Source organism: Sebastes fasciatus, chromosome 11, assembly GCF_043250625.1.
Source record: "Sebastes fasciatus isolate fSebFas1 chromosome 11, fSebFas1.pri, whole genome shotgun sequence".
Classification (NCBI taxonomy): Eukaryota; Metazoa; Chordata; class Actinopteri; order Perciformes; family Sebastidae; genus Sebastes; species Sebastes fasciatus.
The window spans coordinates 28,595,626-28,622,750 of record NC_133805.1 but is presented as its reverse complement, the minus strand read 5'-3'; the positions used below and the strand labels follow the sequence as shown (position 1 = coordinate 28,622,750).

At 40.4% G+C, this 27,125-nt stretch overlaps 1 protein-coding gene across 3 annotated transcripts; it reads right to left on the bottom strand.

Annotated features, from left to right (window-relative positions):
• Positions 1-1,351: 1,351 nt before the first annotated feature.
• LOC141777636 (vang-like protein 2) lies at positions 1,352-25,658 on the bottom strand. Of its 3 annotated transcripts, none has more exons than XM_074652087.1 (8): positions 25,517-25,658; positions 10,141-10,488; positions 8,544-8,667; positions 6,761-7,368; positions 5,345-5,478; positions 4,978-5,113; positions 3,063-3,306; positions 1,352-1,899 (listed from the first exon to the last, which is right to left on the bottom strand). In XM_074652087.1, exons 2-8 carry the CDS (start codon positions 10,209-10,211, stop codon positions 1,639-1,641), a joined length of 1,578 nt encoding a protein of 525 aa, XP_074508188.1. In that variant the 5' UTR covers positions 10,212-10,488; positions 25,517-25,658; the 3' UTR covers positions 1,352-1,638. The 3 variants fall into 3 exon arrangements, with proteins under 3 accessions (XP_074508188.1, XP_074508189.1, XP_074508187.1); XM_074652088.1 differs by having other exon boundaries at positions 24,909-25,524; XM_074652086.1 differs by lacking the exon at positions 25,517-25,658 and adding an exon at positions 18,928-19,087.
• Positions 25,659-27,125: the final 1,467 nt, after the last annotated feature.

The window sequence follows — 27,125 nt, the reverse complement described above, 5'->3', positions numbered from 1 at the left end:
CTGAGCAACTCCATCCACTGAGGAATGAACTAACTAAGTTAGTTTCAAGCTCTATCTTTCCCTCCGCAGAGGGACGGACTGCCTGCACATTTTGCCGGGCAGCTTCAGATGGCAGGATGTGATGGTGTTAGTGTAAGAGACTTTTCAACTTGATGGGTCATTTTAATATTAAATGTATCTCTTAAAATGGGGTTTCCAGAATGCATTCACACATGGCTGACATCCAATCACAATGCAATCCAGACCAGATCTGATCTGATCTAGTTGATGCAGTATAGTAGATATTTCTGCACGAATTTACACCTTTGCATTAAAAGATAAATCTGGAGATCATCTGTAATTTCCTTATTCTCAATGAATCCCATGAAAAGACAATGAATTGATCTTCCTAAAAACGTATCATCTGTGCCTGATATAGAACTAGTCATGAGCCACACTGGGTGACATGTTCCTTCATTACATGATGAACATGGGCACTGTGGTTAATTTAGAGCTAATCTCACATACACTTCCTGGCGCCGTAAATACCCGCAAGCTCGTATTAGTCAGCAGCTTAAAATAGTGCCCATAAATGTCTCAATTACTCCTGTTTTAGTAGCGTTTGTGCCCAGCTGTTTCAGGAAATTATTTAGCCTTTCCTTAAATTAAAGTATATATTTTTTAAAGAATGGAGTTCTAGACAAAGTAGGGAAGTCAGAAAGTATTGAAACACATTTTTGTCATTTTCTGTATTTTCATGGGATTGATGTTGACAATAAGAATAAAAAAAGAATAACACCAGGCCTGTGCTTTGACATCCTTATCCAGGTAGGATAAGCAGATACAGATTGCATGATAATAACAGGCATACATGGGGTCTTTGTTTAGTCTTCTTGCTAAAACTGTAAAATGAATAGTAAACATGCCAGTGTAGAATAAAACAAAACCTGCATATTTAGACAATCATGAATAGAGAGAGTGTGGAGTAGCTCAGGAATGTACTTCCATGTTTCTTTACAGTCAGATAAAAAGACATTTTGGGCCAAAAGCCGCTTGTTAATTCAAAGCACATAATGCTACATTCTGTAAGTAAAAAAAAAAAAAAGTCACACCCTTTAATATAAAAACAGTCCTTGTCATCTCAAACAAAACGATGTACTGACAGGGAACCAGAAGGCAGTGGTACACCAGCGTCGCAGTCAGAGCTGAGCTCCAGTTAGTCTGTTTCTTAAGACACAAGAAAGAGGAAGTGACAACTGTGATGTAATCCTCCTCCTCTGGTGGTCATGTGTTGAGTCAGCGCAGTGAAGTAGTCCAGTGGTTACAGCAACAGAGGAGGCAAAAAGAGAAAAAGTCCCCTTTAGAGAAAAGGTTTTTTGTTTTTTTTACAGCATGTTGTAAAAGACTTTACAACAAAGGAAAGGAAAGAGTCAAGGCATCTGTTTGATTCCAGGTTTGAACAATCGTTGAGCTGATCACAGTTTGATATCAGAGCGTCTGTGGTGATCATAAAAACAGGAGGAGGATTCTCCTCTCCTTGAATGTCACAGACAGGAAATGATTGGATATGGGAGTGGACCACGTGGCCTCCACATGTCCCGCCACATCCAGCAAGGAGCGAGCACGGAGAGAGGACAGCGTTGGGAGAAGGAGACGCCTTCACACCGAGGTCTCCGACTGCAGCCTCATTACGAACTTGTGGCTCTTTGGGTCGATGAACTCCTCCCCGAGCCGCAGGAAGGGGAGCGGCGTCACCGTGACCACCAGGGAGAAGTCCAGGCGGCGCAGGGAGAAGACCAGACCCTGACGCAGGGCCGAGGTCACCGGCTCCTCGCTCACTAAGGTCCACTGGCGCCCCCTGCCGTTCTGCTGCTGGTACTGCATGGTGGGGCCGGGGGAGAGGTAACGCTCCAGGAAAGCCTGACAGGGAGGATGCAGAAAGTCAGTTATCATGGTTTTAACCCTCTGAGACCCTGTAGCAGGTTCAGTTTTAGAAGGTACAGATATCACATGAAACTAGAAAAACCTAATGAATCCATTGGTACCAACCGTGTCATGTTCGCTTGTCGTGAAGGAGGCTAAATAACGCTCCTAAGTTGGGCTAAATTTTGGCAAGGAAAAACTGGCATGGCCATTTTCAAAGGAGTCCCTTGACCTCTGACCTCAAGATATGTGAATGAAAATGGGTTCTATGGGTACCCACGAGTCTCCCCTTTACAGACATGCCCACTTTATGATAATCACATGCAGTTTTCTGAATGCCGTACAAATGTGTTATTTTCTCCTATTCTAAAATGGTGTGTTTTAATATTTCTGCATACTGGGGTCCCTAAACAGTCTTAGAATTGCATTAATTGGGTATCACTGTAAAGCTGAGACTCTTGTGGATCCAATGAGCCCAACTGTATTCATGTGTGATGATGCTAGTCCCCATAGTAGCCATTTCATTGTAGTGAGACCATTTTTGAAACTTGACCTCACTGTATAAAATGACCTGTGGTGACCTCTAGGATAATCACAGCCTCATGAAACTTCACAGCCACAAACTAGAGACCTAGAGCATTCAGAGGATGGATGGCTTTCCTAGGTAGATTGACAATAAGGGGGTTTCTGAGCAGTTTACACAACAGAAGTGCTCGCCATCCAATCGGCAAAAAATGCAATTTTTGCAGAAATCGCCAAATGTTGAAAGGTTTTGATACCAAATCACAGGATGGCTTTTTCTGTGGTGTTCCTCAAGGTCTTGGTGTCATAATAGAGCATGGGGATGTCCATCACATACTTCCATCATAATGTTCTAAGCCCTTATATACTTACAATTTATTTTAATTAATTAATTAATTAATTAATTAATTAATTAAAGTTTATTTCAAGAACAAGTTGACACACAGTGCTGAGCTGCATCTCAAAATAATCTTCAGGTTCACAGCTTTCAGATGATGTACACAACTTCTATGTGACATCTACTGTTGACCTGCTATCTTCCCCTAAAGTCCCCCTGTACCCCCCTTAAAAAGACAAAAACAGTTCTGTCGAGGGTTAATAGTAAAGTACTTTTGTTGCTGTGTGATCACTTCTTTTACCTTGGGCGTCATGTTGTGTGTGATGCAGAACTGCAGGTGTGTGAGGATGCTCTCCATGCTGTGGAAGGCCTGTTGCCGGGTGGTCCTCAGGTATTTCTGCATGGCTCGGGCCATCGGGGCGAAGATGGCTTGAGCCGCCTCCCGAGGGTCCATCACCTCCCTCGGGTGTTTCGGGGACGAGGCGACTTCGTCTTCATGGAGACGCTTGATGTGCGTGAAGGCCTCTTCCACCGCCACGACCAACCTGGAGGGTTGAGAAAAGGCATCATTATAGACATAGTCAGATATGTTGTTGTCTCTCAGCAGAATCTCTATTGATATAGAAGATCCTATCCGTTGCTTAAACAGTGCGATCTGAATATCTTGACAGTCAAATGCTTTGTTTAACTACGATACAGATAAACAAGAGCAAGCATATGTTGGCTGTGCTCTGATGAACATTATAAGTAAATATATAAAGGATCAATTATTCCATAAACCAGTCAGTTTTATTACTAACTTACTTACAGAATTGTGATATATTTCACAGAGACTCTACCAAGAGTTAGAAACAGTAATATATATATATATATATATATATATATATATATATATATGTATATATATATATATATATATATAAATCTAATACTGCTACTAATGATTATTTTTTATTATTTATTAAGACATTTTTTGATTAATATTTTGGTGTATAAAATGTCAGAAAATTATGAAAAATGACTATCAGAATTTCCTAAAGCCCAACGTGACGTCTTCAAGTGTCTTTCTTTGTCTGACCAACCGTCCAAAGCCTAAAGATATTTAGTTTACATGATATGAATATGGAGTCAAATTCCTTCTATGTGTACACATACTTGGCCAATGTGATTCTGATATAAAACAGAAAGTCAGCCATTTTTCACAACTAAGAAGCTGGATTTGGTATTTCAGATTTTTCTTTTTACATACATTTTCTGCCTTACGGTTGAGTACACAGAGCAACCAGTTATATCTGTCTTTCCAGCTAATTGATTAATCGACTAAACCTACTACTTATAAACTACATGTGATTAGTCCAGATCATGAGGTGGTTTTAAGGGTTTGAAGCTGCCCATGAGCATCAATAAACAAGATTTGGACTTGGGAAAATACTGGATATACTCACAGTTTCCACTGAATATAACAAATCTCAAGCCAATTTGAGATAATTTGATTAAACTTTGCTTGACATTTCGACGAATCAAGCAAGTTATCCTATCACAGTGTTTGAAACACACCATTTCATTTTGGAAACTAGGGCTGTCCTCGATCAAAGAAATTCTTAGTCGACTAACACTCATACGATTTTGTCGACTAATTGATTAGTTGATTTGTGAAACTGAGTTTCTCCACAAAGAATCACACAAAAGCACCACTTTAAACTTGTGTTTACCAGAGATGTGCTCAGAAGTTTCTTGGAAATAAGGCATTCAGCATGAAAAAAGTATAAAAAATTACTAAAAGACTTAAGAAATCTTCGTCGACTGAGACCAAAACGACCGATTAGTCGACTAATTGACTACGAGGGAGCAGCGTTAACTTTCTCTCGTTCCCTCTCTGTCTCTTGTTTGCCACCCATTCCTGGTTTCCACTGGGAAGCAAAGGGACAGAAGTTGAATTTATGTTTAAAACAAGAGGAGAAATTGAGAGAGAAAAGATCACCCCTGAACCAAAACAAAAACTGAAGTTGTAAATTATGAGTGTTCAGCCTAAAATGACCACTTTAGTCCCAGGGTTCCCCTCTCTCCACACACAGACAAATACTGCATGGAAGTGTCTCTATGTGCATCGTCATTGTCTGCCTTTTGTTTGCTGCTCCAACCAGTCACACAACACAATGAATCCCCTGCTGTCAGATCACACCAAGTATTAGTAAGTTAAGGAACATCATTCCGACCTGGCCTTGCGTTTTCGGACCCTGCGGTCCATCTCGGCCTCTTCGTAGTAGAACTCGTTGTGGGAGTTGTCTCTCCTCCGGGCAGCAGCTGCTATCATGGCCCGGGACTGGCCTGTTGAGTTATTGGTGGTGCTTTCTACAACACAACACATGCAAAAGATTACATTTCAGGTGATGCTCATATTCAGAGAGAAATAACATTCACATTCACAGGTAGAGTAGTTTCAGCCGCTTTAAGGTTTAACATCCTCAGTATATGTCATTGAATGTGTCATCTGGTCCTGACCAACAAATGACAATGGGAGACAAAAGCTATGGATTATGGATTAGAAAGCAGGCGTCAGAGCTGTGACGAGGCTGTATTTACCGTCCAGAGAGTAAACCTTGAAGCCGGTCATCTTCTTGGACAGGATGGACTTGGGCAGGTTGAGCAGCGCCGGGTTGTAGACGGAGAAGTCGTTGTAATAACGGTCCAACACCCAGACAGCTGCCCGCTGGATACTAAAACACAGCGTGTCAATCATCAGTGCCTCAGTAAGTACAGGTCTACCATCAGCTGCTGACTGGATATAAACTATACACACACACACATGACGACAACAGTCAACAGCATGACACTTTCCAAATGAGGTTATTATTCTTGTATCTATACGCAGGGAGTGAATTCAAATATATTCTTTTCAGATGTTGAAAGATTGAAGTGAAGAGTGAAGATACTGGTGTAAGAATCCATCGGTACCAACCATGTCATACTAGCTTGTCGAGAAGGAGGCCAAATAACGCTCCAAACATACGCAAAATTTTGGTGAGATAGAACGATATTTCTTTGTTCATTCAAATTGCCAGACAGCAAATTTGGGGCCAAGTATGTATTACGGTATAGAAAAACTATTTAAATTACACTGAGGAGCAGAGAGTGAATGGGGCAACAGCAGCTAATTGAAGCTGAATGAATTAAGGAAGACCATAAGATGTAGTTAAAAGCTCAGAAAAGTTAGTAAGTGGAACCTCAGAGCACAGAATATTTTGTTACACAGGATTGTATCCTAAAACATATGCCATTAGAATCATTTTAAAGACGCTATAATCACATTAAAAGGTGCTAAATTCAATATCCAGAGCATTAATATAGTATCAAACAACTATTGTCTATGTAAAGATATAGCGGATTAATGTCTACCTGAGTAGAGAATGAAGTCTCTCTCCCTCTGTGTGTGTGTGTGTGTGTGTGTTGGAATCTGAGTTTCTCTTTGCTTTATTGACATCACCGAGCCGGCCATGTATGCCTTCTAGTGCATGTTCGTGTAAGTGAGCGTGCCCCATTGGCTAACTCATGGCTGCCGCTCTGCACTGTTCTCATACGGCAGTTACAGCTATCAACGCCATCCAGGCTGACGACGCCGTCGCGGAAGCGTAGCACCCAGCCTCCGGTTCCCCCCCAGGTTAACACTATCAGCTCTGTCAGCACTTTTGCCGTTGTTTACATTGTTTAGCGTTGTTAGCACCGTTAGCTGCGAGCTACGGATAGCCGTTGCCATGTTGAGAGCCGTTGAGAAGCAATAGAAATGCTCCCAATCTTGTATTTAGCACCTTCAAAATGTCCAACACATGGGTTTTAACCAATAGCCTACTTTGATATTTTGGTGTAGCCTGATCTTATTTTGTCAAAAATGGATATTAAATATTTTCAAATTAAGTTCTTCTCTTCATCTTTGTTCAGTAACAAAAGTATCAAGAACTCAGTAGAAAATGTTATCATCATGTTTGCCATTGTGTCACTAACCTGAGGTGGCCCACGTTGTAGAACTTGCTGGCTCCGTCCGTGCTCCGCACCACCTTGAGGCAAAAGGCCGGCTGCAGGTGTCGCACCTCGAGCAGCACCAGAGCCAGGTACTGTATGAAGAGCAGGGCGTCCACCAGCGAGGCGGCGTACTCCACGATCCCCCTGTAGTCCTCCTCCCGGGGCTGCAGCACCCGCACGCCGTAGAACAACCAGTAGGACGCTACAAACAGGAACACCAGCACCATCAGCAGGCAGCGGAAGACGAAGAAGCGCGGGAGTGTGGCGCGGGGCGGCCGGAGGAACAGCGCCCAGGACGAGATGAGCAGGACCAGCAGCTTGAAGGCCAGGGAGACGTAGAGGCCTTCGCAGGGCGTGCCGCAGGGCTTGAGGGTGTCACGCCACAGGACCTGCGGGAGGATGAGGAAGGCTAGAGGTGTGACCAGGGCGAAGAAGCTCAGGCAGCCTCCCAGAGCCGGGCCAACGAAGCGCTTGCACTCCAGGGGAGTCGACTCCTCCAAATCTTTGGTGACGCGGGTCAGGTCCTCGTTAGAGATGCTGTGTTCTGAGGTGCCGGTGACCACCGTGGTGGTCTCGCCCCAGTTATCATCCTGTAAGACACAGATAAAGATGTCAAGATTCATGTGTGTTCAGGGTTCATTTCCACCGTCTATAAAACCTACAAAATAGCAACAAATGGTCAATACAAGAACTCAATAAGTAAGAAATTAAAATAAAGAACTACAAGCTTATCTGGGCTTTTCTGCAGGTTTTACCAAAATATGTTTTTGGTATTTTTACTAAATAACTGAATAAAATTATTAATCAGATCTGGCTAGTGCTTTTATAGGGTAACAATTAAGTAATGAATCAAACAATTAGTGAGAATCTATTCTGCACCAAGGCAGAAACCCAATATATTTATATGAAAGGTGTTCAGGAGGTAAAGAGAGACTAAGCAACTACAGAAGCATCATTTCAGATATTTTAATCCTCCATTTCTGAAAAGAAAACCAGAAAAAAATATTAGACAAGTCCGTAAACTCTGTCATGATTACAGAAAAATTCAAATATTCTATGAAATTATATAAGAAATCAACCCCCCCTGTATCTATGTATCCGTTTGTGGGCCAGCAGACGAGCCAGAAAGGGTGACGGGTTGGTTAAGCTTTAATACAAATGCCTCTTTACTATTTAAAGAAAGACGCCTCTTCACTTCATAAAGGAACAAACAAGCATCCTCAGTCCCTTTAATGAACACATGCCTTTTAAACCTAATATAATATGTCTTTGGTATTTTAAGACTCACACCACCAGACAACACCTGCTCTTTCCATAACTGACTGACAAGCACTGAAACGCAGTGACCACGGACTGTATGTAAAGATGGACGACGCGTCTCCACTTCCTCCCACTGTACAGAAGTGAAGCTAAAATATCCCAGATGTTTTGGCTTCACTTTCGGGGAGCTGTCATGTCGACCATCTTTATATACAGTTTATGGCAGCTCCTACACATCAGAGGAATGGAGAGAAAGACACTTCTACACAAGAACAATCTTTTTAAAAAGGGATCATATCGAACTAAATGTTTGATAGGATTAAAGTAAATTATAGTTTGAAGTTGTTAAAGGAACTAAACTACCAAACAAAACATTCACAAAGAAATAAACACCTTTGGAACAGCCATTGTGTTTTAAACAAATACCAGAGGTCATTAATGAGTGGCAGATTAATAAGTTTGGCTTTAAAATGGACAAACGTGAGTAGAAAGCAGGGTGACTGACCCTTTCATCTCCGCGGGTCGACTCGGCATCCAGCAGCGGCTCTCCAGGAGTCTGGATGGTGACCGATTTGTCTGCCCGACTGCTGCCGTCTCGGCTCTTAGAGCGGTGGCGATCCCTCCTGTCCCTGGAAGACAAACACGACAGGGAGGGTTACTGGATGAGTTACTTTCTTTTACTCTCCTTGTGAAAGATGTTTGGATGTAACATGTTCAGGGCGTGCTTTAGTATATCAATCAGACAGACATACAGTACAAGATTTGAAGTCGTTTTTACTCGGATTCCCAAAAGCAACAGAACAAACATGAGTTGCTGCTCCTTCACTTTTAGCCTAAATTTTGTTGCTGTCCTGTGAAAGTCATGCGTCTCCAAAATGCCAACTTCTCATGAGCTGAAAAATATAGTCTTTGCTTCAGCTTTGTGGCAATGCATTTTTCAGTTTTCTTATTCTTCGTTCACCGTGGAGGCATGAGAGAAAAACAAAGTTTTCTACAAGATTTGAAGTAGCAGAATTGCCTCAAACTATCCATTTATCATAAAAATTTTAAATCACCAAACTTGGAGTTACATGGTTTTCTTTGAAAGCGACTGGGTTTTATTTATGCATTTATTTTTGAAAAATTGGGGGGGAAATACAGGATTCGTTGAAGCACAGCAACCCTGAACACCTTAATAAAATAATGGGTTGAATATGATAATAGTTTAATAACTGCTGCAAAAAGTTGAATTCTCATTGTGGCTCCAGTTATGTTGAGGATGTAGATATTTCATAGAGTATATTTTGTGATGTATTGTGGACTTCTATCCTAAATCAAGCCTAAAGACCCTGACACACCAAGCCGAAGGGTCGGTTGCTGGACAGTTTGGCGCCGTCGGTGAATATCTGTCGTCCTAGTTTCTGCGGTGTGTCCCGCTCTAGTCTGTCTGTGTCAAAGGTTTTTCGGTCGATTCAACATGTTGAATCGGCGGCGGAGCTCGTCGTCGGTGAGAGAAATCACTCTGATTGGCTGTTCAGCCTTAACAAATCAGTGCACGAGAAGAGAAACGGAAGTGAGGAAAGCAAGCCAACGAGTAAATTCAAGAGGAAAAACCCAGAAGGCTGTCCTAATTTTTCATCATCTCATCTGATCAGTCCAATACACGGATATTTTCACAGCGACATGAACATCTGAAATGAAGCTAAGTGGTGAATGAGAGTGTTGTGAAAATGGTCGGCAAACGCCGCTTTGTTTCATTTACATATCATAACAACTGCTTGTACAGTATATCCGCCGTCCTCGGTCTTCCCGTTTCCCCTTTTAAATGACGAATACAGACTTCCGCCGCCTGCTGGTGTGGAGAATTTCACGCAAAGGGGCAGAACGTACGTGCTAACTGGCCGTCGGCTGTAGTCTTTGCGGTGTGTTCAAATGCAACTTGTCGGCCAAGACAAAGGGGAATGATTATCGAAACTCTTCCATATTGTACACATAACGGTCTCCACCAACAGGAGCAAACATATAAAAAGTGCTCATAGAACTTGAATACGTTCAGTGGTTGTTGGTAAAATGCCAGCGAGAGGAAGAGGATGATAAAATGATGTTATCTGTGTGACACCCACCTGTGCTTGCGGGAACTTCTGGAGTGGGAGGATTTGTACGAGTAGCCCGAGTACTGCGACTCGTTGTCCATTTCTCGGGTCGGCGGTGAGCGGACTTTACGAGCCCCGCCTCCTCCTCCTCCCCCCGTGCCGCGATGCTCGCCGACTCCTCCAAGCTGGCTCTTGCGCTCGGAGATGGACTTGGTGGTGAGAGCCAGGGGCAGCTTGAGCAGTTCAACCTTACTCCTGAGGGAATCTATCTTGGAGGCCGACGAGGAGGGAGCAGGAGAAGGGAGAGGAGGAGAAAAGGGGTGGGAGAGGACGGCGGGTAGGAGAGAAGCCGCGGGGGAGAGATGAGTCGGCTTCGATCTGAAAGAGACGGGCAAAGAGAGAGTGATGGTTAAAACTTCAGTTTCTGCTGAGGATCACATACAGCTGTCCACATTTTATCTGCTCTGGATTATGATGTATGAAAACTGACCCTGAGCACTCATCAATCATCGGTTATACGGGACATCACACAAAATACAGGGAAGGGTTATTATTTTAAGCCCTTCTTGGTGAGCTTCCTGCCTCGTGTTTCTAGCAGTTATCACACCAGACCATCTAGACGGATACACTTAAAGCTCCTCAGGGTCTATTCGGTACTTCCTTTTTAAATAATGCATTATAATCGACTAGATAAACATCATTTGGAAGCACTGCCTTTATATCTGGCATTCAAACAGCACGTTGAATAAGTAATGTAACGGTTTAAAACTTGACTACAACTTTTATAATACGGTTTTAAAGATCTGCCAGTAAAAGGTAGGGAAGAAGAAGAAGTATGCTCGTAAATAACGCTGGATTTAAAATACTTATAAAAAGAAACTTTGCAAATGTTTTATGTGGAAGGAAACGCTTTCAACATTTAGTGAGGAAAACTGAATGTAAACACACATTTCATTTGTTTATAATAAAACTCCATAAGGCCCCTTTAAGTGACCGATTTATGTTCTGATGATTTCAGAACTAAACCTGACAAATAGCATTAATTGTAAACACAGTTTTAGGGCCAAACCAATATTTTTTGGTGACGTTTTTCACCGTTTATTTCTTCATTTGATCGTTTATGGGTTGTTTTTTTCGGGCTGTCAATCGATTAAAATATTTAATTGTGATTGAGCGCATGATTGTCCATAGTTAATCGCGATTAATCAAAGATTAATCACACATTTTTTATCTGTTCACAATGAACCTTGAAAGAGAGATTTTTCAAGTATTTAATACTCTTATCAACATGGAGTGGACAAATATGCAGCGTCATTTAGCATAAAGAAATATGCTCAAATCATAACATGGCAAACTGCAGCACAACAGGCAACAACAGCTGTCAGTGTGTCAGTGTAAACGGAATTTAACCTCCTTTACGACAAGCTAGTCTGACATGGTTGGTACCAGTGGATTCCTTAGGTTTTCTAGTTTCATATGATGCCAGATCAGAGTGATCTTCACTCTAGCCCTCTCTGAGCCTGCTACAACCTCTGACAGATGGTTTGTGTTAATGCGTTAAAGAAATTAGTGGCGTTAGCTTGTTAATAATACACCGGGCTGATGCCGGCCTCTTACTAGATGTTGTCATGTCATGTCATGTCATCCACTCTTGATCTGTTGGAGGTTTTTTATTTTTAAGCTTAAATGTATGAGACAGTTTTCCTTACACAACTTAAATGTCTTTAGTTTGGATTTAAATTTGGGTTGAAACTAAAGTTTGCCTTCCTTATCGATTGGTCTATTTTTATTTTAATTCGATGGATAGTTTCTGTCTGTAAAATGTAAAAAATTAAAATTAGAGCTGCAACGATTAATCGATTAGTTGTCAATTATTAAATTAAATCGCTAACTATTTAGATAATCTATTAATCAATTCAAATCTTTTTTTTAAGTCTAAATTCTCTGATTTCAGCTTCTTAAATGTGAATATTTTCTGGTTTCTTTACTCCTCTATGACTGAAGATCTTTGAGTTGTGGACAAAACAAGACATTTGAGGGCGTCGTGTCGGGCTTTGGGAAACACTGATTGACATTTTTCACCATTTTATGACATTTTATGGACCAAACATCTAATCGATTAATCAAGAAAATAATCGACAGATTAATCGTCAATGAAAATAATCGTTACTTGCAGACCTAAAAGTAATAAAAATGCCAATCACAATGTCAAAAGTGATATCTTAAAATTGCTTTTTTGGTCCAGCTAATAACTGCCATCTAATCAGAGATACAGGCTTCATGATTTAATAAGGTTAGACTTAAGCACTGTATTTGTGTCACTCCAAAAAATTTAATATGGAGCTCATTCCCAGATCAAATGATCTGGTATATTCAAGACCAGATCAAATGTACATTGAAGGGTCTTGAACATATTGTGTTCGGTGAATGTAATTTTATGTTAAATGTATGCAACCTTTTGAAATTTTTGAATTTGTTGATGTTGCAAATGGAGCTGCCGTGATGTACTATCATCATCATCAGTCCAAAACCCACATATATTCAATTTACAATTATATAAAATATAGACAACCAGCAAATCCTCACATTGGAGGAGCAGGAACAAGCAAATGTCTAGCATTTTACTTTTAAAAATGAATCAGCAAATTATTTCAGCTCTGGTTTAAATGTAAAGTTTTGATGCTCTAAATGTTTCCAACCTGTCAAGAATAAAAATGTGAGGGAATCATTACAAAAGTGAGAACATTCAGGTATGAAGTGTCCAATTTAGAAACATCGGCAAAAAGAAACAGTCGCTCAAAGATTATCCGGATCAGTTTCAGGTTTCAGGAAGGATTCAAACATGCACATCAGTCAGTTTAATTGTAGAAATATGACGTAAAATGAGCCTTTAAATCAAGAGTCCATGTAAGTGGTTGGTAGCTCCCGTGGGAATCAAACCTCTCACCCCGGCACACTGAGGACTGTGATCTAGTGACACTAACACACATTAGACTGAGGCTTCACTTTCTGCCCCGTGTTCGTATATCACTTCGTCTTCCGGGTCTCGGCCCGAGGTTAATCATCACACGACTGTATCTCCTCTAACCAAGAAGCCAGCTTTAGCCGCCGTTAGCTCGGACACAATGGCGGCCATATTGGATTACTGTGTTTTCACAAAACTTGTTTGCCCTATCCCTCCCTCTCGCCGTCTCACATTCCCTCCCGCACTCCCCTCGTCCCCTGGGAAACAGGGCCTCTCCGCTGCCATGGCGATGAAAGAGGGTGTTCAGCTGGAGGGGGATTGGAGGTTGACAGTTGCCGTGGAAACCTGACCTTACGCCGCCCTCCGCCACACTGTTCTCCACGCTGGGGAGAAATCGCCAAAATAAAAGTGTTGGCATGACGGATGTTGGACTGTCATACGCTGGTTAATTGATAAAGGGCGGGTGACGCTCGCTGGCTTTGATTGGACCTCTGTGGGAAATGGAGAGGGACGTTGGCTGCCATCGCTGTCATACGGGGTCCTGATTTAACTTAATGTGGCTTTTCTGCTCCATCAACGCCATTGTGTTTAAAACCCACTTCCCTTCAAGCCAAATACTGTGCGACGACGAATCTGTCTGTGGGATTTCTGTGAGTTTGTCCTCATCATATTCCTCGCGCACTCCTTTGTTTTACAGTCATATTTTGTCTCAAGAGGAAGCGCCCCTCATCCAGTACCAATAAACCCACTAAGTCTTACCAGACTAGGAGATTTTGAATCCCTGCAGCCATGTGCAAAACCTCAACATGCCTATTCCAAACCACAAAACTCAAATGAGTAACAGCCTCTTCCTGGTGTGTCATCACAAGCTTTTATCTTTAGTAATGGCAGAGGAATGAACATCTTATGTACACAGTCGTGCTGGCTTTTATGTCATATAAAGTGCAGTAAACTGTTTCATGCTGACCACATGATATCTCTCTGCTACAGAGAGGAATCGGCCCTCCGAATGTCACGCAACACACGAGCAAACGCTTATTTTAGATATTGCACAGTTGCATGACATTACGCTGAAAAAGAAACGGCAAGACTCAAGATCGGTCCTTCAGATAGTCGCTGCGGATTCACATGGAGGAGCAGATTTAAGTGGAGTAAAGTAGGAAATGTGCTGAGGGAGAGCACTCGCAGACTCCCACAGAAACCACATATTTCTAAGACCGGCAATAAAGTAAATCTAAACAGTGTTTTTATCTAATGGCTGTGGAAGTTTAGCTGGAACTTGCCCTGCCAGACAGAGAAATGTTGGCCAAAATAACAATCTGAATCCATCACTTGGCCTTATGTTTACTCGTCACCTCGTATAAATAACAATTAAGCAGTTACAGTAATACAGTCCATATTTTAAAGCAAGTACACTGCACGATGAGTCACTATGAGTCACGGTATGATCCGTGACACTAAATGTTTTTAGGAGTTTCACAGACGCAAACCTGTCAAATGTCTATCTCATTAGGTATAGCAACAATAACCAGAGCCACACAGGTCCCATATGTATCCAAAAGGGAGGAATTAAAAGGACCATGAATAGAAATCTAAACCCCCACCAGTGGCCGCTAAAGGTGGAACACAAACGTGTTGGGAACAGCAAATATTGTGGTGATGACTAAAGGTTGTTGTGAGGACGGCACTAAAAGGAAAAGTAATTCAAATCAAAAGGGTTTCATCGCCTTATATTTAAGGCTATCCTCTTGTTAGTCGACTAACACGCATACGATTTTGTCGACTAATCGATTAGTTGAGTTAATCGACAGATCTGTAAAACTGAGTTTCTCCACAAAGAATCACACAAAAGCACCAAAAAAAAGCAGAAAAAACGACTAATTAACTAAAGAAATCTTATTCGACTAAGACCAAAATGACCGATTAGTCGACTAATGGACTAAGAGGGGGCAGCCCTACTTATACTGTGAGGTATGCTGCGTGTAAGGTTTACATTTTACTCCGGGTTGGGTGGAGGTGTCAGAGTGTCAAAAATGTAAAGAGATAATCCTATGGACAGCATGAAAGTGCTCAGTGAATGTTAGGGCAATCTGCCCATTACATTTCCTGTGTACAACTGGAAAATATAGTTCAACAGTCATGCAACAGGTAAGGTCGGTGTGGTGACCATGAATACAGTCAATTTCAAGCGCATTTTGCAAATGGTTTTTGAGATACAGAAAAATGATAGAAATTTAGGTGAAGGAAGATTTTTGTCCTGATGGTGACGTTAAATGAAAGTCAAGGGTCACCCAAACAAAATAGAGATTAATCCTCTGAGGACCATGAATACCTACATACATACATACATACAATAACACATTTAATGATATTATTGTAAGTATTCGTCAATATATCTTGCTCTGCAATCTGTCTCATGAAGCAGGGTTGGGGATGGGTAATGTTGAAAGAACTGCTTCAGGCTTTACTCAGAAAAGTTATCCTCAGGGATCCGACTTTATCTTTGGGTTTTGGACTGTTGGTCGCACAAAACAATACATATTTGGACATCACCTTTGGCTTTCAGAAATTGTGATGGGCCTTTTATTACTGTTAGTTGCAGCCCTGATCATACCCTGACTCAAATTATGATATTGTGATTAGTAAATACATTTTCAAAGCTGTATAGAAGTATATCCTCATGTATCTAATATCTCGTGCTGTGAGGAAAACTGGGAGTCATGATATCTTGCTGTGAGAATTTTGTCACATTACGATTATGTTGTGAGTATTGAATCCTAACCATAGACTGTATATAAGAAGTGGACGTAGTCACCGTGACGCCACCCGTTGGTTTGTGGACTGCCGTGTTGAAGCCTTGAATTCGGCATTTCGGGCGTCACCATGTTGGCTTTTTGTTACCACAAGTGACACGAGAGGGTGGAGCTAAGTACAACCAAGCGATGAATAAGACATTTTTAGGCGACCAAAAAGGTTATAATTAACTTTCATGAACTGAAAACACACTTTGAAAGGGTTAAAAACAAAAACACAGACAACTCCCAGACCGGACAACGCCGTGGTAGCGACCTGTCAATCACCAGGTAGCCCCAGCCTAAAGCATCCCCTGCTTTATGGTCTATCTGACTCTAAATGGGACCATCATTGACTAAATGAACATCATGCTGTATTGAAGAAGACTTGAAACTAGCGATTGAGACCATAAACTCATGTTTACAATGTTTACTGAGGTAATAAATCAAGTGAGAAGTAGGCTCATTTTCTCATAGACTTCTATACAATCAGACTTCTTTTTGCAACCAGAGGAGTCGCCCCCTGCTGGCTGTTAGAAAGAATGCAGGTTTAAGGCACTTCAGCATTGGCTTCACTTCTCAGACCCGGAGTTGCCCACTGTTTATAACCCAGCTCTGCATATACATTAAATATAAGTTTCTGACTTGGCTGTGAATAGTATGACATGTAGACTGATGATTATGCAAATATTGTTTCGTCCAAACCAAACTTATTTTGTGGCTGCATTGCATTCTGGTCTTCTGTGGCTACAGTGGAGGAAGAAATCTGAATCTCTGCTGAAATTCAGTGTAAAAAAAAAAAAAGGCTTCACAAAGAAGTTCCTCCTGTTTTCATTCTGAAGGACTGACATCAACTTTTAGCACTGACCTTTCAGCTATCATGTCAACATGACGTCACTACATGTGCGCTTGACCTGCTATCCACATAATGAGAAACATATGGTATGAAAAGCATATGAAAAGTGGTTAGAGTCTACATGAAACCTCACGTCTTTGAAAAGAGACAAAAGCTTGAATTGAGCAAAGGAACTGGTTTGTAACTCTAGCCTCACATAATAACAGGGCAGGATGATATGACCTACAATCTACATCACAAACAGTCATATTTACTTTTTTAGTATATTAGTTTATGATAGTTCCTTTCCTGGCCTGCTTATGATTGGTTTTAACTAGTGTCAATGACCAGTTATTCTGGATGTCATTGGTTGTTATTGCAGCTCTTCTCAGTTTATTTCTATAAAATTGAAACTATTTTCTCCACCAATTTGAAACAAGAAGATCTGTTTATTAATCATCGTTAGCACTCAGCCTATAAAAACAGTTATCTGAGAAAATAACCTTGATGATGTCACAGTGATGTCATAAGGAAAATCTCAACTTTGACTTGGAGACAAATTTCTAACAGAGAGAGTTTGTTACAAACTGGAGGCGTGGAGTTTGAAAGATGGGTGTTGTCCAGGCAGGGAGGTTTCTTATGAAAGATGCTATTCGGTTGCATTATGGGAAATGTAGGATCCCACATTTTTGGAGATTTGAGTCTTTGAGCCTTTACTTTTCTGGAAGTGAAATACAATCAGTGGAGGGCCCCTATGGTTATTACATTTATTCACTTTCCTATCGTGAGTTAGAAAAAGAACGTCAACACCACTCTCATGTCTGTACGCTAAATATGTAGCTGGAGCTAGCAGCCGATTAGCTTAGCTTAGCATAAAGACTGTAAACGAGGGGAAACCGCTAGCCTGCCTCGGTCCAAAAGTAACAAACTCCACCTGCTGTCACCTGTAAAGCTCACAATTAACACATTAGATCTGGTTTAAAACAGTTCATCTGTACAAAAACTGGTGTTAAAAATTTAATTTACCGCTTTAAAGGGGACATGTCATGAAAAAAAAAAATTTTTCAGTGCTTGTGCGTATACATTTGGGTATTTAGAGTACCTACCAACCCACAAACTGTAAAGACAACCTAGTCAGTTTTTTGTGGGCTGCCTAGATCAGAAAACATGTGATTCAACATCTGGCTCCCCTTCCTATGTCACATGCAGGCTCACTAGAATATATCACCCACAGCTTGAGAACTACCTTTGCGAAGGTGCACCATATTTTTCTCACAAGCCAATCAGAGCAGACTGGACTTTTCTTAAAGAGACAGGGCACTAAAACGGAGCGTTTCAGACAGAGGGTGAATACAGGTATATTCAGACAGACAGTATGAGAAAAATAATGTTTTTTTTTTTTTTTACATTAAAGCATGTAAACATGTTCTAGTAGAAAACCCAAAATACAAGTATGCACCTGGAAATGAGCATGATATGTCCCCTTTAAGTGGGCATATGTTTCGGACTATTACTTGGCCGGGATCAGTTCCCAGGGAAACAGCGAAGGCCCAGCCAGTAAACAGTCCAGCACATAACCCCATAAAACGTGAATTGTTTTTATACTTTACATACTTTCATATTTAGAGGTGCTGCTAGTGGGATTTTATTACCTTCTGACAGAGCCAGATTAGCCCTTTTCTCCTATTCCCAGCATATTTCCATTTGTTTTGATAAGATAACAGGCTGCTGGCTTCATATTTACTCATCTAACTCTCTGCAAGAAAGCAAATAAGCATATTTCCCTGTAATAACATGTGATTAGGCTATAGAAGATAAAAGTCATAAAACATAACCACTTGTACAATATGGTATCTTATATTATATATCTTCAGGTGTATCCCTTACCCTGGTCCTTGAGCAGCACTTTCTAAAACACCATTTATTTACTATACGACAACTACAACTGCAGTTGGAGACGAGCCCGTCTGCCGACCTGCCGGCCTCTCCGTCAGACGGTTAGTGAGAATATGACGGAGCACTTGATCTACAGGGGTGTGGTCCAGTGTTGAGATGGAGTAAGGTTTCCTATTCATCCCAGTGTCCTATGGCCTACTTAATGAGCTTCACCAGGACTCTTCTCTCCCACTTCAGTCAGCACAGCAGCATTAAAGTTAAATTAAAGCAACACAGTATAAAAGGTGCCATCTGAACACAAGTGACAGCTTGTTCTGTAAAAACATCACCTGACGTTGTTGATGGCTTTTGATCGGCTTCTTCTGTGAACACACAGGTTCATTTCTTTACTGTTCCCGGACAGCCACTGTTAACTAAAACACTGGTGTGATTCTTCAGGTTATTTCTTTTCTTTTCTCACAACGCTGCCTCAAAGTCAAAGTCTGACTTCTAAAAAAAGCAACTGACCTTTGTTCACTCCACTCTGGGCTGCGTTTAACAGAGCTGCCAACAGTCGGCCGGTTCAGTAATCTGTGGAGGTGTGTGGTCTCAGATCAAACAGTAATGATGTTGGGCTGCATGCCGACTAGTGCCACGGGTAGACGGGTTTTTGGCTTGGGCAAAGGGAGTATAAAGCCATTTAATAGCTATCATTAACTGATAGCAAAGATAATATTAGATAGATTTTCTGTACAAGCCGAGCTTATGCTACTTTATTATAAGCACATAGGATCTCTCCTAGAAAGGGCCGTATAGTATTTTAGAAATACTGAGTGGTAATGAGCTTAGACATTTTCTGACAGAAGCCACCAAACAAACTCCAAAAAAACAAACCAAAGTATTCTAGAAAAATAAATCTAATTCAAAATGTATTTCTCTTTGAATTATATCGTCAGCAAATTGTATCTCTCTACATACACTCTGGTCTGGTGCCAGGTGTCATTCTGGTGCTACTTTTCGTTCAATTTATTGAGCTTTTTTGTCACCATATGTAACGTATGTAGAATGTAAACTAAGAATGCACCGATTTATCGGCCGAACATCGGTATCGGACGATATTTGCCTCGTTAACTGCAATCGGCCTATCGGCAAATAAGATGATATTCACCGACGGCAGTGGCTGATATTTATCTGTTATTGTGCATTCATTTTGTGCCGGCTAAATGTTGTGTTTTATTACATTTAATTTATGTTTCACAAAATGTTTTTGTTGGGCTAGGTAATAATTATTCTTTTGAATAAAAAAAAGTCTTCTAATTCTTTTGAAGCATTTATTTTTCATGTGAAAAAAGGTTATTTTAAAGCTCGTTTCATAAATGTGTATGATTTAATTTGTGCTCATTCAAGATATGAATGAAGGGTTGAATTACTTTAAGAGTGAAGATGGTTCAGTTATTTTTTATAATGAAGATATCTTTGTTTCCTGGCACCAAAGGGGGAATAAATAACAACGAAATAAACAACAGCACATCTGTATCAATATCGGCTATTATTGGCCAAATTTCTATTTTAAACCAGTATCGGCCCAGAATTTTGCAATCTGCGTATCCCTTCTTCTCCTCAAGTCATTAAATTAAATTAAAGTAAATTACAGGACATGACATTGGTGCTCAGTCCTGCTTATAGACGCTGCACTTTAAAACAACCCCTAAGTAGAAATTATAGTCATGAGTCCACCTATACACCATCATGATATAATACTGAAGTACGTTTTTGGTACCAACCGAAATGTGTCTCTAGCACAGAATAACAACAACTCATTAGATGTTTCTTAATCTTGTTTACCCACAAATTGATCAGATATTTCCTTATTTAAATGCAAATTGTGCTCATTTTAGAGTCTATTTGTTTTAAGCAACGTTCTTATTTTACTGCTTTTAATCCAGGAAACAAATTGGCTTCTTTTTTTAAATGAAAATGGGCTTCCTGAAAGAAAAGTATGGTATTGAAAAAAAGTATTGTTTTGGTATCTGTACTAAAATGTATTGCACTGGCACCAGTATTGGAATATTTCAAACGAAATACAGCCCTATGCATGATTTTGGCTTTTAAAATGAATATTCACAAATATTAGAGCTATATCTAATTTCTTTAATGAGTTCTGTTGTAGTTGATGTTTGTTTTCCAGCACTCACAATTACCCACCACCGTTCACATGCACTTCTGTTTTTGCTTTTTAAAAATGACTTCTATCCTTGCATTTGGTATTTAATGCCTGTATTTTAAATCTAATGCATCCTCTGCACTATGTTAAGCACTCTGAAGTGCTTTTGGGTGTCATATAAATAAATTAAACTCGCCTTGTAAAAGTGAAGAAGTTGATGTTAAAAATCAAGGTCAGGAAGTTCATGCTGCCCAATAAATCGCAAAAACAACTAAAAATTAATCAGGAATTTTGCTGTAAACATGCAGCTTGTGTCACATTACGTTTAAAACAAGCAGATGTAGGATTTAACAGCCTCTATTTTTCCCAAAGGCAAAAAGAAATCAAGCTGTCATCAAACATTTCAAGCTGCTGGCACTGAGACGGCAGCTGTCAGGGTGGAGAAGCAATCTGGGCCATCTCTGAAATGACCCGCTCCATTCAACAGCCATTTGAGGCCTGATATGCCAACTGTGAAAATAAGCGTGCACACACCCAGGGACCGGCAGGGGAAGAGGCTCGTCACTGTACCAGGGCCACACACACACACACACACAGGGCTGACCACCACCCACTGCTGCCAGCGACGACATCAGTAAAACCAGTGAAAAACAAGACAACTGCTACTGTCAGCCTTCGTGCACACATGGCCAGCAAACCGGAGCAGGTGTGTGTGTGTGTGTGTGTGTGTGTGAATCTAACAGGATATGGTTGGATCAACAGGCCTGTCCTCTGCTCAGCGCTGTGATTCAAAGAGTCCCCCTGCACACAATCTGTCTTCATATCCAAACAAAGTATTGAGGAGACAGGAAGTGGCTCAATGAGATTGATGTGGTCCAGATACACAAGTCTGGTCCATTAGACAGTATGGGGCGTGTATATATACAGTATATATATATTTCATAATAAATCCAGTTAGACAAACGTCTCTAATGGTTAGTTTTTCATCCAAACTATAAACATTATTACCCCGATAGTTGTGTCTAGTTTCAGTTTGTATCTCCTCAGCTTTTAAGATCCTGGCTGCTTTAAATGAAAAGCATTTAAAAATGACATTTGATAAAACTCAACAACAACATTCCTTTCAAGGAACAACGTACCCACTTACACTAGATGATCTACAGATGTAACAGTTTTCATTGGGAACTATTTTCTAGCCAATGAAAGTCCACACACGGTCAGCACAGGCATCAGCTCTCCTAAAGAGAACGGATACATCTTAGTTTTAATCCATCAAGGTTTTGCACTGCAGCCGAAATACTCACTTGGTTTACTCGGTTAGTAAAATGACAGAAACTTAAAGGGTAACTTTTGGTATTTTTCAACCTGGACCCAATTTTCCCATGTTCTTGTGTCTAAAGGCTCAGACACACCACACTGATATTAAAGAACTAGCGACAATGAAGGCGTCGCCTCACGTCGACTTTGTTTTGGCCGACAAGTTGCATTTGAACACGCGCAGACTATAGCTGACGGCCAGTTAGCATGTACGTTCTGCGCCTGCGTGAGAGGAAACAACTCTCCACACCAGCAGGCGGCAGTAGTCTTTATTGCTCATTCGAAAAGGGAAACCGCAAGGATATACAAGCCGTATACAAGCCGTTGTTATGATACGTACATGAAACAAAGCAGCGTTTGCCGACCATTTTCACACCACTCTCACTCACCACTTAGCTTCATTCCAGATGGCCATGTTGTTGTGAAAATGTAAATATAGTATTGAAATGATCAGATGAGATGAAGATGAAAATGAGAAGAGCCTTCTGTGTTTTTCCTCTTAACTTTACTCTTTGGCTTGCTTTCCTCACTTCTGTTTCTCTTCTCGAGCACTCATTCGTTTAAGCTGATTCAGAGTGATTTCTCTCAACGACGTCGAGCTCCGACACCCCGCAAAAACTAGGGCGACAGACGCTCATCGACGGCCCCAAACTGTCTGACGGCCGACCGTTGGCTTGGTGTGTCAGGGCCTTAACTGACAAATAGCGACAACAATTTGTGAAATTGGTCCAGTATTGAGGGAGAACGCTGTAGACGGCAGCTGCTCACAGGCTGTAGTATGGTGCTATTGGGGCAAGCTGGCACCGTCATTTACGTCCTTTAAAAGTGCTTGTTTTTGTCATGACAGGCTCTGATTGTTATTATAAGTGTCTGACAACATTATGTGAAAGAGTCTCGCTCCAGAAGATGTCTCGTGAAATCTGGTGAGGTGACATGTTGTCGGAAGACGACTGTGGAATAGTGGAATACATTCATGGTGGAAACGCGAGAGCCAGCCGGGCAGAGTTGATTGTGTTATAGAACAGAAAGCTTAGTGTTAGCTAAAAGATTTGCAATGTCATGGCTGAATATTTAGATGATTTCCACAATGTGGACAAGGTCTTTGAATTCGATGGCCCTCTGTATTTATTTGAGTATAAGGATATTCAGATTTCACAACAAACCTTTTCCATGAGCAGGACAATAACAAACAGACCAGATCAAGCGAAAGGTAAGAAAAAGGTTATTTCTCTGTAGGGTCCTTTCCATAATGTTGTCAGACACTTAAAATAGTCTGTCAGTGGCAAAAAACAGCACTTTTAGTGAACATAACATTACATTGACACAGCTTGTTTCTCAGCTGCCATCTACAGCGTTCTCCCTCAATGATCAGTCACTTAGACACAAAAACATGGAAAATAGGTTGATAAATACCAAAGTTACTCTTTAACTGGCAACAATTTACTGATTAATAATTGTTTTGTATTTGTTAGTTTCTAGATTATCCAATGTGATGATTTGCTTTTCTCTGTGTCACATCATTGTAAACTGACAAAACCTATTTTGCACCTTCAACGATGTTATGTGATTACAGACATGACAACAGATATATAAAAGACCTTCTACCTTCTCTGCTTCCTGAAAAAAAATTTAATGATTATTTGCTTATAATATGATTTTTCAGCTTTTTATTTTCTACTACTTCTTAAGTCAGACACCTGTTTGTTTTCATCTTAATAATGTTTTGTTGTTCAGGACTTTGTCTTCCTTTTATTAGACAATAAACGAAAGCAGACACACTGGGGGTATAAGAGGTGAAACTGACCGTTTAAGCTTAAAGACAGACGGGCTTCCTGAACAATAGCACTGAAACAATTAGTCTATTAATTGATTTGTGGATGAGAAAGTTAATTGACAACAATTTGAATAATCAATCAATTGTTATCAAGCAGAAATGGCAAAGATCTGCTGTATTCCAGCTTCTTAAATGTGAGGATTAGATGCTTTTATCTGTTTTATATATATTTGAAAATTGAATATCTTTAGGTTGAAGACAAAACAAGCTATACGCAACAAGCCCTACTGTGCTCAACATGCATGGTAATACTCCTCTAACTTACAGGCTTGTTTCAATGCATGTGTGTCAACAAAACCTTTATAGTGAACTACAGCTGTACTTAATGTACTGTGATTAATACTGTAAAATTACAGTTACAGTCAATTTACAGTGATACTTTATAAAATCAGCAGGTATGTGTTGCGCCGTTCAAATGTTCAAAGTGAAACAGTGTAGTAATGTTGCTGCAGTAGCAACAACAGGCCCTGGTTTCCTCATATACCTGCTGATTTTATAAAGTATCACTGTAAATTGACTGTAACTGTAATTTTACAGTATTAATCACAGTACATTATGTACAGCTGTAGTTCACTATAGAGGTAGTGTTGACACACATGCATTGAAACAGCCTGTAAGTTGGGAGTATTACTATGAATGTTGAGTACAGTAGGGCTTGTTGCATATAGCTTGTTTTGTCTTCAACCTAAAGATATTCAGTTTTCAAATATATATATATATAAAAAACAAATAAAACCATCGAATCCTCTCATTTAAGAAGCTGGAATAAAGCAGATATTTGCCATTTCTGCTTGATAACAATTGATTGATTATTAAAATAAAGCAGGGCCTGTTGCTACTGCATTAACAATACTACACTGTTTCACTTTGAACATTTGAACAACGCAACAAAAAAGGCATTATTTGGACACCTTTGAGCTTCCCTACTGGTGGATAACATGGATCAAGAGTCAAGCTGCATCAATAATTCAATAATAATCCACATGCACAAAAGGCTACTGAGAGGCTGAACTTACTGTGAGGAGCATTTGGGTGTGAATATATGAAGAGTTGTTCGACCTAGAGACTGAGAGAGGAGTGTGTTGTAGTCTGGAGGACAATGGGAGACTCCCAGGCCACACTGGTCTGGACTAGTCCTGATGCCAAATGATCCAAATGAGCTCGTCCCTTTTCCTTCTTCCGCCTTTCCTTTTTCCAATACAGTAAATGAATGGACGCACTCAAAATCCCAGCAGTCCTTCACCACGGAGAGAAATCATCAAAACCATCGGCCTACAATCAAACCCGATGATTCCCTCCATGCGCATCTCTGTCTGGACGTGTTTCATCCTCCATATGTATATAACTCAGAAACGCGTTTGAAGCCGCTCCACGGAGCTACGTGGCCTCGGTGAGGACAACAATAGGGCCGATGAGGGTCCGAAACTTCCCTGCGGTTTTAAAAAAAACAGGCGACCATCGCGTCCTGTCGACTATTGTTTGTAGAAACCGGAGATCTCCTCCGGTGCACCGAGTCCTCCTCCTCTCTCCGTCTGCTCTACAGCAGCTCAGCATGTACCCAGATAAACCAGCAGCAGCAGCAGCAGCATTTCAACACATTTTACACACAAAAAATACTACTTACTTATTCCAGATTGTCCATTCAGGTATTTTCTCACTTTCCACTTTCTTTCCCAGTGAGCCGTAGCACCGTGACCCCGCCTCCGCTCCTCTCTGACTCCTCCTCTCCTCTGCTCCACCCAGAGGCCTGTGAGACACACGGTGCGGTTCAGACACAACACATCTAGCACCAAACACACTGATGACGCTATGATGTCACAAAGTAAAGTGGTTCCCTTTGGATCATAAAACAAGAGGAACAGTTTATGGAGCTGCTGATGGGAAGAAAAAACAACCCAAAACCATCATCATCAAATGTCTGACCTTTGTGAAGCTGTAAAGAAACATTTATGTGTCCAGATCAGTAGCATTTAAAGACATTTGGATAAAAGAACCTCTTTCCTAACCGAAGAAACTTTGGAATAAGTCATTTTTTCGTGTAATACTGCTATAACAGTAAATTACCAGCTGTATGAATCATATCCTGCCCTCACTTATGGGCTATCATCATCATCATCATCAGACATACATTAAATATAAATGTAAATATAAATGTAAATGTAAATGTAAAATGTAAAATGTAAAATGTAAAATGTAAAAATGTTATTTAAATCAGCTTTTATTGTCACATAGCACAATGAAATGTACTCTCTGTATTTAATCCATCCTAGTATTAGGAGCAGTGGACAGCTACTATACAGCACCCAGGGAGCAGTTTAGGGGTTTCAGTGCCTTGCTCAAGGGCACCCCCGGCAGTGTCCTGGCACCTCTCCAGCTACGACTCCACAATCTGTACTTGATCCGTGCAAGGACTTGAACCGGCAACCCTGTGGTTACCAAGCCAAGTCCCTACAGATTGAGCTATACTGCCGCCCCTCAAATTAGATAAATTAATACAAAAAAAGAAAAATCAAGGCCAGAAAAAGCAGTTATTTCATGCTTTTCTTGTAGAACTGACATTTCTTTGATGGTTTGTTTCATGATTTGTTGTCAAATTATTTAAGAGGCTAAAAATATTTAACACTATTTTGTAAATTATATGTAGCTTTTAACAATGTAGTTTGTGGGTTAAGGGAAAAGGAGATTAAAAGTTGTTTTTTTTCAGCTGGTTAAATCTTACTATCTAGTTCATACAATGACTTTCAGAGCACCTGTAAGTTTCATTTAGATACTTGGAAGAATTTTGAATTCTTTTCTTTTACATTGTCATGTTTCAATAGCATGTAAGGACTCATTTTACAACTTAAATACATATGAAAATAACTCATTCCAAAATACAAAATAAGTATTTTGACAATGACTAATGGACTAAAGAAATCTTAGTCGACTGAGACCAAAACAACCGATTAAAAGCCGACTAATGGACTAAGAGGAGGCAGCCCCAGTAGTTTGTTTGAGGGAAGAAGATATTAAAGGTCTTTTTTCAGCTGGTTAAATCTTACTATCTAGTTCATATAACGACTTTCAGACTGCCTTTCATTAAGATACCTGGAAGACTTTTTAATTCTTTTTTTACATAATCATGTTTCAATAGCATGTAAGGACTAATTTTACAACAGAAATAAATAAGAAAATAACTGATTTTCCAAAATACACAATTTTCATAGTAATATGTAAATACATTGATTTTTTTT

What these genes read in the sequence shown, in the direction of transcription:
- LOC141777636 (XM_074652086.1), bottom strand. Translation starts at nt 18,980, where the DNA reads ATGAACCTGTGTGTTCACAGAAGAAGCCGATCAAAAGCCATCAACAAC. An exon ending in AAAGCCATCAACAACGTCAG is followed by an intron (nt 10,489 to 18,927) that starts GTGATGTTTTTA and finishes CGTCTCTTTCAG; the next exon opens with ATCGAAGCCGACTCATCTCT. An exon ending in GTCCGAAAACGCAAGGCCAG is followed by an intron (nt 3,307 to 4,977) that starts GTCGGAATGATG and finishes TCAACCCTCCAG; the next exon opens with GTTGGTCGTGGCGGTGGAAG.